The sequence below is a fragment of the Marmota marmota genome, unplaced genomic scaffold (genome assembly GCF_001458135.2).
Source record: "Marmota marmota marmota unplaced genomic scaffold, marMar, whole genome shotgun sequence".
Taxonomy (NCBI): Eukaryota; Metazoa; Chordata; class Mammalia; order Rodentia; family Sciuridae; genus Marmota; species Marmota marmota.
In genome coordinates, this window is record NW_026000021.1 from 1,008,397 (window position 1) to 1,021,251 (window position 12,855).

At 51.0% G+C, this 12,855-nt stretch overlaps 1 protein-coding gene across 1 annotated transcript in view; it reads right to left on the bottom strand.

Annotated features, from left to right (window-relative positions):
* The window catches only part of Steap3 (STEAP3 metalloreductase), a 42,561-nt gene that overhangs the window by 24,568 nt on the left and 5,138 nt on the right, over positions 1-12,855 (bottom strand). The window contains 1 exon segment of the mRNA XM_015501704.2: positions 9,307-9,477. Within this exon segment, the coding sequence (XP_015357190.2) occupies positions 9,307-9,477 (171 nt within the window).

A 12,855-nucleotide genomic window follows, 5' to 3' on the forward strand; every position in this document is an offset into this window, starting at 1 on the left:
TATATATATATATATGGAAGAAATTGAGCCGTCACCGACTGTTCTTAGTAATACACTAAGAGGAAGCAGGACTGGGTGAGCCCCTAGGGACGCTCCATGAGCTCCATGCATGGATTTTGCAGATCAGTGCTGGTGACTCTGCAGCTTCTAAAGCTGTTCTCTCGCTGTTTTCCACACCGCTGAGGTCTCTAAGCCCTGTGCCTCTAGAATTGAGGCTCATGGGTCCTGCAGGCTGTTGTTGCAGGGACAGGGATGGTACCTTGGGTACCTCTTGGCCTTGGTGGGCGCTGCGGCTTTGGCTCACGGCTCCCTCTCTGTGCTCCCACCCACACAAGCAGACAGCTCTTCCAGGGCCGTGTGGATTGAGACATGTGCTAAGGGCTGAAGTCCACCCACCCATTCCCAGGATGGTCAGTGAACTGGACGGATGTGTCCCATTAGGTGGGAGGTGGGAGGCATCATCCTCTATTCACCTAGATGTCTGGGCGGTTATGTAAGGGCATGCGACTGGAGGCCGGCTCACAGATGCAAATCTGCTTGCTGGGCTATAGGTCTGATTCCTTCCCCTGCTATGGTTTAAATATGGTTTGTCCCCTCTGAAACTCATGTTGAAATGTAATCCCCATTAGGAGACACTAAAAGGTGGGATCAGGTGGGAACTTCGAGAGGTAACTGGGGCTCTGTCCTCATGAATGGACTAATCCACTCACATGATTAGCAGATGTATGGGTTAATGGGTCACCTCCAGAGGGTTTGCTATAAAAGTCACTCACCATGTGATACCCTGCAACCCCTCAGGACACTGCCAGCAAGAAACTCATCATAAGATGCAGCTCCTAAACCTTAGATCAGAATTGTGAGCTAGAATAAACGTCTTTTTCTTATTAAGTACCCCGCCTTAGGTATTTTATTATAGCAACAGAAAATGAACTAAGACATCTCCTTTTCTCCCCAAATTCATATCTTCCCTAATTAGGCAGAGGATCAGACCAGCCCCTGGGACTCTCCAAATCACACCCCCAAGTCACAATCAGTCCTTGGGAGCTTGCCCAACCAGGCCGCATTGCTGCCCGCAATGTAGCCATCAGAACATGAGCTCAGGAAAGCACTTGAACATTCTGGATTATTCAGGATCCATCGCTTTAGTAAACTGCAAGCAAGGGCACAGCACGGAGGCAGTTGGATTCATATCCCATCCTGACCACTTACTAGCCAGGTGGCCTGGACAAATCACTTTACTCTGCGTCGCATCTCCTCATCTACACAATGGGGCGACAGCACTTACTTCATTCAGTTGTACTGGGGGTTCTAGGAGATAAATGCTACACTCTGGGACCGTTAAATTCACTCAATTTTCATTTTTATTCCTCTCTCTCTCTAGGATTTTTTTTTAAAAAAAGCTTTTGTCTGTATAAAGCAGAAATAGATGCACCCAAATCAATATAGCGTTCTCTGCAAAATGGAAAAATTTACTTGCAAACTTTCTAACATGTGCTCTGAGATAATGCCCTGGAGGTATAAACTCATTTCCCCCCATGACAGCTGGAGGAGAGGAGACACAGATATCTGGGACTTGGGGAAGAAGAGGGAGACAATAGACCCAGGGGAGAGGGGTACAAGGGGGAGAGAGGTAGAGTAGAGGAAAGGCAGCGTAATGGGCAGATAGATACCAGGGTGGTTTGGCATTGAAGCAATAGGCTCCCTGCCAGGGACAGTCCTCATGCCATGGGGTCCCCAGGCCATCTCTCCTCAGCAGAGTCTCCAGCTCTTGATCAAGCCTGTACCAGCTGCCCCTCTGCCTCCACTGCCCTCAAGAGCAACCTCTGTCCCTACTTTCCTGTCCATCTCCTCCTAGGACTCCAACCTCCTCAAAGACAGGAAATAGCAAACTCACCTCTGTGACCCCAGCACTCAAAGTGGTGGCTGGCACATGTTAGGTCAAATTGAGGTGCATGAGCATCACTGAGGCTTAAAACCTGCTGCTGGGCTCCTTCCCTGGAGCTCTCAATGTTGCTGGTCCAGGGACCACACTTGGAAACTACTAAAGTTAGTGCTCAGTAAAGGACCATGGAAGGGGATGACTTATTGAAACCACTTGCATGCAAGAGCCCCTCTAGATCTAGATGTGCTCCTGGGTCTTTACAGTCAAACCCAGCTCCCAGCCCACCACCTCCATCAACCCTCCCTGACCATGCGGACTCCTATATTTCCCTATGTTCCTCTTGGTCTTGAGGGTCAGGTGCACGGGCCCTATTCCTGCACCCTCTTGGCTGCTCAGAGAGGGGTCTTTCTGGTGAGCCAATACGGCCAATTCTATGCCCCCTCCCCTGCCACATATGGTCACCAGGCCCAGAGTAAGCTGGGGGAGAAGAGTGGTACTGGGGATCATAAAGATACTGGGGACTTGGGAGCACTTCACATCCTCCCAACTAGAATGAGACAGACCAGCATGGAAGACTCTCCTGTTGGAACACTCCATTACTACCTATAGGGGCAGGAGGGCAGCTAGTGTCGGGCGGGAAGGGGAAGAGGCTGGCCCAGTGCTCAGCACCAAGACCAGGAGCTCCAGGCAGCACAGAATGCTCAAGCCCTTGGGTCCCCTTGACACCCCCAAGGGTGTCTTTCACTTTGGAATCCATGTGGGCGGTGCCTATGAAGAAATGGTCAGACCTTCCAAGGCTTCTCCATGAAATGCCCTGATTCCCGATTGCCTGAGGACCTCCTATGTTCCCAGCAGGGAGCAAGGCACTGGGGCCCTGCAGGTGGCCAGATGACAGCCTGCCTTCTTTTTCTTTTGGGTACCAAGGATTGAACTCAGGGGCACTGGAACACTGGGCCACATCCCCAGCCCTACTTTGTATTTTATTTGGAGACAGAGTCTCACTGAGTTGCTTAGCAGCTTGCTTTTGCTGAGTCTGGCTTTGAACTCAGGATCCTCCTGCCTCAGCCTCCCAAACGGCTGGGATTACAGGTGTGCACCACCGCACCCAGCTGACAGCCTGCCTTCTTAAGATCTGCTATAAGGTGCAGCAGGAAGTAAAATGCTCCAACAAAGGTACTGCAGGCACTGGGGGATCCAGGGAGGAAGGACTTCGTTCCATCCAGGGACGGGCATGTGGGGGCAGCCAGCTCCCAGTGGGCTGGTTAATCCAGCCACGCCAGAGACCATCAGCAGTGGTGGCTGAATTTGCAGTCTCAGCGTCTGGGGTTGGGTTGTTTCTTGCTTTCCAGGGCTGTGGCTGTCCCTCCCCATCCCTCCCCTTCCCATGGTGCAGGATTTGCAGAATCAGGAATGAGCTCTGGCCCTGCTGTTGAGAAGGATAGATGTGGGATCAAAGAGAGGGCAGAGGCGGCCAAGACACACACGGGCAGCTCCAGGGCATCTGCCAGCAGGCTCAGCCTGCCTCCCTTCGCCTGAGTCTTGGGCTCCGAGGTGTACGCCTCCCCCTGGGCTGCCTAGTCATGAGCTACCTTTTCCAGTAAGCCTCGGGGGACCCTCCCCTGACCCTTGGCAGCCTCTTCTTCTTGGCTCATAGGGACACTGAACTTGGCCTCCTCTCTTCAGGTGCTCTGCGTGGGGAGCATCAGGCAGCCACTTCCCTATCCCTGTCAGGGCCACCTCGGACTTTTCCAAGAGTCCCAGGGAGCTCAAAAGGATAGACCCAGAAACAGCCCCTGGCTTCCCCTTAGGCCAGAACAGAGGGGACCTCAAAATCTGGTCTGTGCCATTACCATTGACAATGCGCCCCGGTTCTCTTGTCGGTCACCACGCCAGATGGACGCCACTTCTTTCTCATTTCTGTGCCTCTTGCACCTCATCTGTGACCCAGTAGGTGCTCAATTAATGTTTGCAGTTTGAGAGATTAAACTTCCAGATTCTGTGCCTGAGGACGGGGTGTGCTTGTGGGTCTTCTCTCAGAACCTAGCTGGGGCCTCCTAGCACCCAATAAAGTGACATCAGGAGCTTCTAACTCTACTGCTGCCTGGAGGTATGGCCAAACGTTTCACTATTTGATAAACTTAGGAACACAGAGGCCTATCTATGTACAGGTGAGTTTAAATACTGCCAATAAGTATGAGAACCTGAGTAGACTCCTGCAGCTTTGGTCCAAGTGAAAAATCAAACAACAGATCTGAGGTGCACTGAGATGCAGCCTGGTCTGGGGGTACCCATGGAAGGAGGCTTTAGAGATGCTGGGTCAATGGTTCTAGGGTCCAAGGGCTTTTGGGGCCATGGCAGATATGCGGTCTCCTTGGCCCTTCCCAACAAGGGCCAGTCTGGTGTACAGCCTTATGTCCACCTAGACCCTTTGCTTTTTCTCTGACTTATTCTTTTTCCCTGCAAAGTCCCTTCTCTCCAATTAATGAAGCTCAAGTTCCAACAGGAAGGCCTGACTCTTCTTTAAGACAGAATCGATCTCTCCTTTGCCCCCTCTTGGCTTTCTGCACACAGGTGACAGGATAAAGCCAGATACCTTCCTTTAACGGTCCAAGAAGGTGATGGGGGGGCCCTACCCCTACCCCCATAATCTCTGTCAACCCTCCCATATGCCAATGTGAATATTAGACCTAATGCCCTTTGATATGAATAATTCACATTTCCCCAGTCAGGTAAGATGAATCATAGCTTCTAGAAAGTTTCTCTCATTTTATTGACTGAAACATACCCAAGTTCCTTGACTTAATGATGGGGTGACATCCAATAAGCCCATTATAAGTTGAAAATATCAAAAATTGAAAACATTGTAACTTGCTTACTGCTAGCCTGGGAAAAGATCCGAATCTAAAATATGAAGTGTGCAATTTCTACTGAATATGCATTGCTTTCAGCCCACTGTAAAGCCAAGAAATCCTAAATCAAACCATCCATTGTAGGTTGGGGACCGTCTATACAATGTAAGTAAAAATTAGGGCACTTGCTATGCAAATAGAAGCAAGTCTTAGGGAAGTCTCCTAGTTGCATGCTTCTGACACATGATTGCCCTTGTGTGGTAACCCAGGATTTCCCCTGGGACACAGAGGCAGTGGGCAGGCACATCGCAGCACCCCGCAAGTGCCTGGCACAGGAACATCAATCACAGTGCCAGGAGTCAAAAGCCAGAAGTGGCTACAGGGCGAGGCCAGACTCACCCATGGGAAGATCAGGACGGTGGCTGTGGGCTTGCGGGTGTGACCTGCGGAAACCTATCATTACTTCCACTTTGCAGATCTCAAAACAGAGGCTCAAACAGGTTAAGGGACTTCCTCCAGGTCCCAGTTGGCTCCTGCCTGGCCTGGACGTACTGCACCCTCATCCCATGATGCTTCAGGCTGCTTCTGTGTTGGTAAGGGTGGCAGGTCCTTATGTGGGCGTCACATTGGGTCACCTGGTCAGCATGAGGCTCAGGTCTGCTCTCTTCCTGTCCTTCTCCCTTCCCCTCACTGAGCTGCTTAAAACGCTCAGCCTCACGTTCAAGACCGAACTTGCAAACCTGGAGCTGGCCTCTATCCCAGACCCTGGACCACGGCAGCACGGCCCCAGGCTGTCCTTCCTGGACCTTCTCAGGATTAGGAGTCCAGTGCTCCAGGTCCCTCTCCTCACAGGACCCCCAACCTCCCACAGTTGACAGGAGGGGAGAGGCGACAGGAAATGCCAGTCTCAAATCGGGGTTTAAAAGCCAGCAATAGCAACATTCAGTTAATCAGTGCATTTCTATTTTCTCTGTGGGCATTTTTCCCTTTCTGAGGGACTCTTACAAACATTTTACTGTTATATTTCTTGTAATACTGCCTGGAATCGTTATTTAGACATCATAAAAAAATCATTATATTTTTAAAAGGAAGGCGGATATGTTCCAACCAGAGAGAAGACAGAAAGCTCAGGCGGGCACGCAGGCCAGTCCACATGTCCACATACGTGCACCTTCAGTCTGAGAGAAAACAGAATTTTTTTTTATCCCCACACCACTTTGCAAAATAAAAGTGAATGAATAATTGATAGGGCTTTTTACAAACATCGAGATTTTCAAATCATGCTAGAAAAATCCGGTTCAATTACTTGCAGCAGCAATTCCGTGATAAACCAGCACACAAATGGATACCAAGAAGTAAAATTTATAATTCCCAATGGGCCTGTATTCTACAGAAATGCGTCGTAAACATTAACTTTTTTTTTTTTAAGCAACACACCCGAACTCACAGAGCTGTTGCTCTCGCTACCTGCAGGCTCCCTGTGCGATAAATACTTGAACCCTTTACTTTGAAAGCACTCCTGACAATCATCTAGACGCCCATCCCTCAAAAGATGTGCACACAAGATGATCTCCCACTTTATTTTGGGATCCTATTAGACTGTGCTCTTTGCTGCCAGTTCCAGTCCTTCAAGAGGAATCCAATTATTTGGACTCCCTAGAGATGCGAAGGGCACAGTACAGCAGGCCAGGGGACTGGCCGGCGAGGAGGGAGCCCACCCCTCCACACGCCACCTCCCCCCAGGATCGGTACCCTAACAGGACTTACCAACAACAGGCAGGTGGGACATCTGGATGAGAGGGTCTGGAGCTCTGGAGCTCCTGGCAGCCCCACGGCAAGCTGGGCCACCCCTTTCCCCTATGGATCTCCAACCTGTGGCCAGGGCTGAGGGCTGCCTCCCCTTCAGCCTGCACTCCAGCTGGCCACAGGGAAGGGCCCGGGGTGGTGACTGCTGCTCGGTTGGAGAGTGCACTGAGAGACAGCAGTTCTGGCCCGAGACTTCCTGTTTGGGCAGGAAACCTCGCTGGGGATAATTAGTGGCTCAGACTCTGGTGCCTTTGCTACAGGAACTGAGGCGGGACAGCCAGCAGAACCCAAGATGCATAAAATGAATAAATGTCATCCAGCACAAGGCAGACTACCTCGCAGAAAGAGAGAAGGCGTTGAGATTCTCCAAGATCCGAAGCCAAACATAATGGCTGCCGAATGTGGTGATTTATCAGTTTCTGCAGGGGTAATTTATTGCAATCACCCTGGCTGTCATGGGCTTAGTGATAATTCTCTCAACATTTTGCACTTACAAAAGCTTATTGTTATCTTTACTTGCCAGACAGACGGTGAGGAAAAAGGCAGACGGATGGACAGTCCTGTTTTGTGGACAAGTATATTTGATTGTTTTCAATTTGTTTGAAAACTAGCCATCTTGGAATATGGAATCTGAGTAACCCCGAGCATCTGATAACCAGAACACCTCCCCCTGGGGTTCAGGCAGGGTTACTCTATATGACAACCAACCAGAGCCAGGCTGCATCATTCTGACTGCTATGACCTCCTGTGTCTTGTCTCTCCTACTGTAGGGAAAACTTCTGAGGACAGGGGTAAATTCTGGAATCTCCCTAGAGTCCAGCACTACCCTCCTTCCAGTCCCCTGCTTCCTCTCCAGTTTAGCCAATTACTTCCACTTCCTGGCCCATACCAATCCCCCTTCCTTGAAGATCTATTCCAAGCTCTTGGGCACATATGGTGCCTGCCAGTCCCCTAAGAGCCTCCCAACAATCTCTCCCACTCTGAATTCAGAGAGGCAGCTGTGTTAGTTGGTGGTTACTATCTAGTAGATAGGCCTGATTCAGCCACCTGTTACTGTGATGTTGGACAGGTTGCTTTCCCTCTCTCTTCTGATGATACTGCTCATGTCCTTGCTCTTTGGGGACCACTTACCACCTACCACGTGTGGCTCTGAACTCCTCCCCCTCTGTGGCTGTGGGTGCACTACCATCACCCCACTGTGTCAGCTGAGGGCAGGGACCTGCACGTCCCTCACCCCTGCACGTCTACACCGCCCCACAGCCTCCATGTTCTGCTCCCTGTGAGGATGGCAGATGCCTGTTAAGTCAATGAAGCTCAAGCAGAGCTTTCAGACATTCGAGAACCCTGGAATCCACTGAGATTGCCCAGAGAGCTTCGGGGGCAGGTGTGCAGGCAGTTCCAAGCCCAGAGTCCCTGATTCAGTAGACTGGGGAGAGGTTCAGGGCTCTGCGTTCCTATCAAAGTTGCTGGGTGCTCTCTGTATTCCCTTGGAGAAGCCACCCTGTGCAGAAGCCATACTTCCCTAGAAAACACAGCCCCCAGACTCAAGTGGAAAGGGGCTTGCAAGCACCCCAAAGTCCCTCAGCGCTCCAGGTCAGAACTCTCCTAGAGTTCTGAGACCCTGCTGCACCCTGAGCTCCCGGGTCTTGAAAGCCCTCTCCCGTTGGTATTCCAGATATCCCTGCCAGATGTTCAACAGGAGTTGTAGCAAGAAGAACAAAAAGCAGCCACACTGGAACTCTCAACAGCAGAGCATGTGGTCTCCACCCTGCAGCTCTCTGAACTAGGACAACGGGAGGGCCTGGCTTTCCTAGATGGCAGCCACCTCTGACTCTTGCATCACAATCCTTGATGGCCAGGTCTAGACCATATTGCTTCTTTCCTTTCCGTTTGTGGGTACCACCACCTCCCCACAGCCTGACAGCCATCCCACAATGCCTATAGTAACAGGAGGGGTCCCTCCATCCCAGACCCCAGCCCACCAGCCTTAGGAGCCCTACTGTCTGCAAGTGAACTAGGCAGCCTACTCCCCCATGATAAGATTAGCGGTGCCAGGCCTGGTAGCACATGCCTAAAATCCCAGAGGCTTGGGAGGCTAAGACAGGAGGATTGTGAGTTCAAAGTCAGCCTCAGCAACTTAGCAGGTCCCTAAAGAACTCAGTAAGACCCTGTCTCTAAATAATATACAAAAAAAGGACTGTGGATGTGGCTCAGTGGTTAAATGCCCCTGGGTTCAATCGCTGGTACCAAAAAAAAAAAAAGATTAGCAGGCCCCTCCACATTCCATTACATTTATACCACTAATTGGTGTTATAATCTTGGTATTGTAACTTTTTTTTTCCAGTTTAATCTCCTAATCTTACCGCTCAAAAAGGCTTAAAAACCAGCTGTTTGACATTGGGGGTGAACTGAATGGCAGAGCATTTGCCTAGGATACTCAATGTCCGGAGTTCCATCCCCAGCACAGTAAGAAATTATTTAAAATATGCAGCTAGGCATGGTGGTGAATGTCTGTAATCCCAGCAATTTTGGAGGCAGAGGAAGGGTTGCAAGTTCAAGGCCGGTCTCAGGCAACTTAGTAAAAACCTGCCTCAAAATAAAACATTAAAGAGGCTGGGGATGTAGCTCAATGGCAAAGCACCCCTGAGTTCAATTCCTAATACCCAAGACAAAATTGCTCTGCTTGGTTAGAATCTAACTACCTGTCATGAAGTGGAAGATGGAGGTAGGAAAAATTTACCACCTGATTACAGAACAAGTTGTGCTCACCTGTTGCAGGTGACGATGTGATGTACGAGGGCAGACCGACTGGGAAGAGTTTAGTATGGAGGAATTCCACAGACAGGGTTTCTGTGGTACTGAAACAACTGAACCATCGACAACTCAGAGCAATGTTTCTGGAGAGCTGGCCACACTTGAATAGGAGGGAGACACTCTGTCCTGGGTTGAGAAACCATGCAGCTTATGATTCACTAGCATCCATCGACCCTGGAAGCAACACAGCAGTCAATATCTCCAACTTGGGGGTGGGGAGGTGCTGTCTCTGATTTTGGATCCTGGCTCACAATAGCTGTGGGTCCTGGGCCTCTCTGAGGTTGTTTCCTTACTTGTATTAAAAAATATGTAGATGGTAAGAGCCTCTGGGAGTGACAAATGATGGCTGTGACATTCACCCTGCCAGAAGTGGGGCTCAGAGTACCTGGCACAAAGTGAGTGCTCAGTAAGTGTTTGTTGAATGAATAAAAGATGAAGCAGAATTTGGATAGGCATATAGTTAAGTGGTTAGGAGTCTCAGGACTGGGGTTGAAAGAAGAGACTGGAATCTCATCTGTCCTTGAGAGCGTTATGTGGTTGGGAGAACAGCATTATCCATCTCTTAAGAGTTTGGAGGAACAAACGAGCTCATGCCTGTTCTCTGCTTGGTCCGGGGCCTGGCACATGGGAGGCTGAATGGCAAGGGTGAGGACTGCATTTCAGGTGTGATGTTGGGGGTGTGTGAAGGGCTGACAGAGGAAATGCAAAGAGGTTTGGGAACCTTGAGAGGTAGAGTTGGATAGGTGGGTGGGCCTAGGTAGCAGGGGGCAGCCAGGAGGAAGTGAAACTTCTATAGTCAAATGTTTGCATTCCACCCAGAGCACCTGCCCCATCCTCTGCCTTCCTGTCTCCAAGTTCTATTATCACCATAGTCTCCTGAAATGGGATGGGGGCTTGGGGGGCCGGGGTGTGGAAGAGGCACATGCTCCTTTAACTTCCAGGAGGAAGAATACAGCCAATTTGGCCTTAGATTTTTAATAACTACTGAAATTGGCAGACTTCCTCCTTTTAAATCAAGGGGGACATTTCTGATTCCCAAACTAGAAACCAGTTACATACAGGCTTAGCTTAGCTCCCACCTGCCCAGCCCAGGACTTCCTGGCAAGTAGGCATGGTAGAGAGGGCAAGAAGAGGTGCGTCCAGTCGTAGCTGAAAGGCAGAGGAACCCAAGTTCCTGAATGGCCTGCTTCCTACTGCACCCCAGCTGTCTGAAGACCACCCTAGCCCACTGAGCTTCTCCTCTGCAGCGTGGACAAGGAATGAAGCAGACTTCTCCTCCAGGCTGAGAGGCACTGGCCAAGATTTCGAGCTGGCAACTCTGGACCCTGGAGCTGGAGCCAGCTCTGCCACAAAGAGAATCTTGGAGGTCACTCTCTGGGCTTCAGTTACCTTTTCCAGGGAACCCAGGGTTCAGACTAGAAAAGCAACGAGCCTGTAAAGTCCCATTGGATTAATGCACATATCCTAGGGGAAGAGAGAGGGCCTGATATCTCATAACATTTCCACAACCCAACACTCCACACAGTGAACCCACAGGCAGCCATCATCATCCCTGCTTGATGGGATGAAGAAACAAGTTCAAGACTTCACTGACAGCTGAGATTCAGGCTCTCTGCCCTATAGGCAGTCAGCTACCACTTCCCCAACCTGGTGCTCAGGTGTTCCACTTTGGACTTTGTCAGAAACTTTCACTTTTTAATTTGCCTATCACTCTGCTCTCTGATAAGTTCAGGGAGGAAAGGGCTATGGGACAAAGGACAGGAAACATGAATGGGAGAGGAATCCACCTATTTGACGTCTCTAGGCTGGACAGGGCACATCTGTGGTCACAGCTTGACCAAGACCTTAACAGGATCCCTCAAGATCTCAAAAGGCTTGGGCTAAGGCTGTTCAACTCTCAAGTGACTGACCAGGGATCTGGCCTAAAAACTCCCTGTGGGCTCTAAGGCCAGCATTACCTGATGTCAACTCCATACCTTCCTCCCAGGTTGCCTGGTTGAGGCCACCTGTGCACCACTGAAGGCCTCTCAGAGAGCCTTCTCCTCCTCCTCCTCTCCCAGAGACACCTTCTACCCCACTATATCCACTTATCCATCAGACATTGAAGCACCTGCTCCCAACAGCTCCTCTGCAACCTGCTGTAGAGGTGGGCCCAGGCCCTCCAGGTGCACCTGACTGATTCCATCCACTGAATGTGGGACCTGGGGATTTGCATTTTTTTAAACAATATTTTTTAGTTGTCGATGGACCTTTATTTATTCATATGTGGTGCTGAGAATGAAACCCAGTGCCTCACACATCCTAGGTAAGTGCACTTCCACTGAGCTACAGCCCCAGTCCAGATTGGCATTTTTTAACAGAGCCTCCAGGTGACTGAGGGGGCACACCCATCGAGACCCTTTGGTCTTGTGGACATGCTGGCCTCTAGCACTGCATTCTTTGGACTGCCAGGATCCTCTGAGGACCCAGCCTGTCCCTCTCCACTAGTAGGCTCCTCCTGGCTCCCAAGTCAGATAAATCAGGGTTCAAATCTTGTGCAACTTGCTAACTGAGTGTCTTTGCAAAATACCCAGGCTCGCTGAGGCTCAGCATCTCCATCTGTAACAAGAGATAATAAAGATGCCTTCCTGCTGTGATGATTAGCTGGGATACTGTGTGCAGAGCCCTTAGCAAGAGGCCTGGAACACATAAATGTGCAATAAATGTTTGCTATTAATTATATCATGACTGCACTCTGATGGACAGAAATACTTCCCTGGGGCATTTCCAGAACCCCACTTCTGGAGCCTGTCGCAGAAGTGGCTCCGAACACCCTCCTGCCCTCTGCCAGGGCTTCAAAAGAACCTGTGGGAATTTTCCTTTTCCCCACAGATTGCGCCTCCTGACTCCCACACGAAAAAACTGCCAGTCGCACCCTCCTTCATCTAGCCAGAGTGACCAAAGTTCCAATCACACCTCTCCGGGCAGCCTGCCCCCAAATTTCAGGGAACTGGACAGGAAGGGGAACTTCCCAGGCAAGGGCTCTTTGGGCAGGGGCGGGCACTGGGCAGTCCAGCCTCCTCTGGACCAAGGTCCCGCGCCCCTGCTGGGACTGTGCTGGAGCCAAGGGCCAGGATAGGAAGATCCAGGAAGGTCCCGCCCATGGCTGCCCGCCCTCCCCGGGGACCGGCTGCACAGAGCCTGAGGGCATGCGGAAGGCTCTCGGCTGGGGGCCGCCAGGAAGGGCGCTTAGAGGTGCACCCCGAACTCTGATCGCCTGCTTCTCCCCAGTTCGGTCCCTGGCCCTGCCCACCCCGCCCGGTGCGCGCGGCTTCTGTCCCTAGAAGAGGAAGCGCACCGGGTGGGGAACCAGGACCGGGTTCTTCTACTACCGGTCGCACGTGGCTCGGTCCTAAAGCATGGAGGTCGCCAGGCGAGTGGCGATGGCTCGGGGTGCAATTAGGTGGGAGATGGGCTGGGGTCCCGGTAATGCGGCGCAGCGCACGGCGACAGGGAAGGTCACTC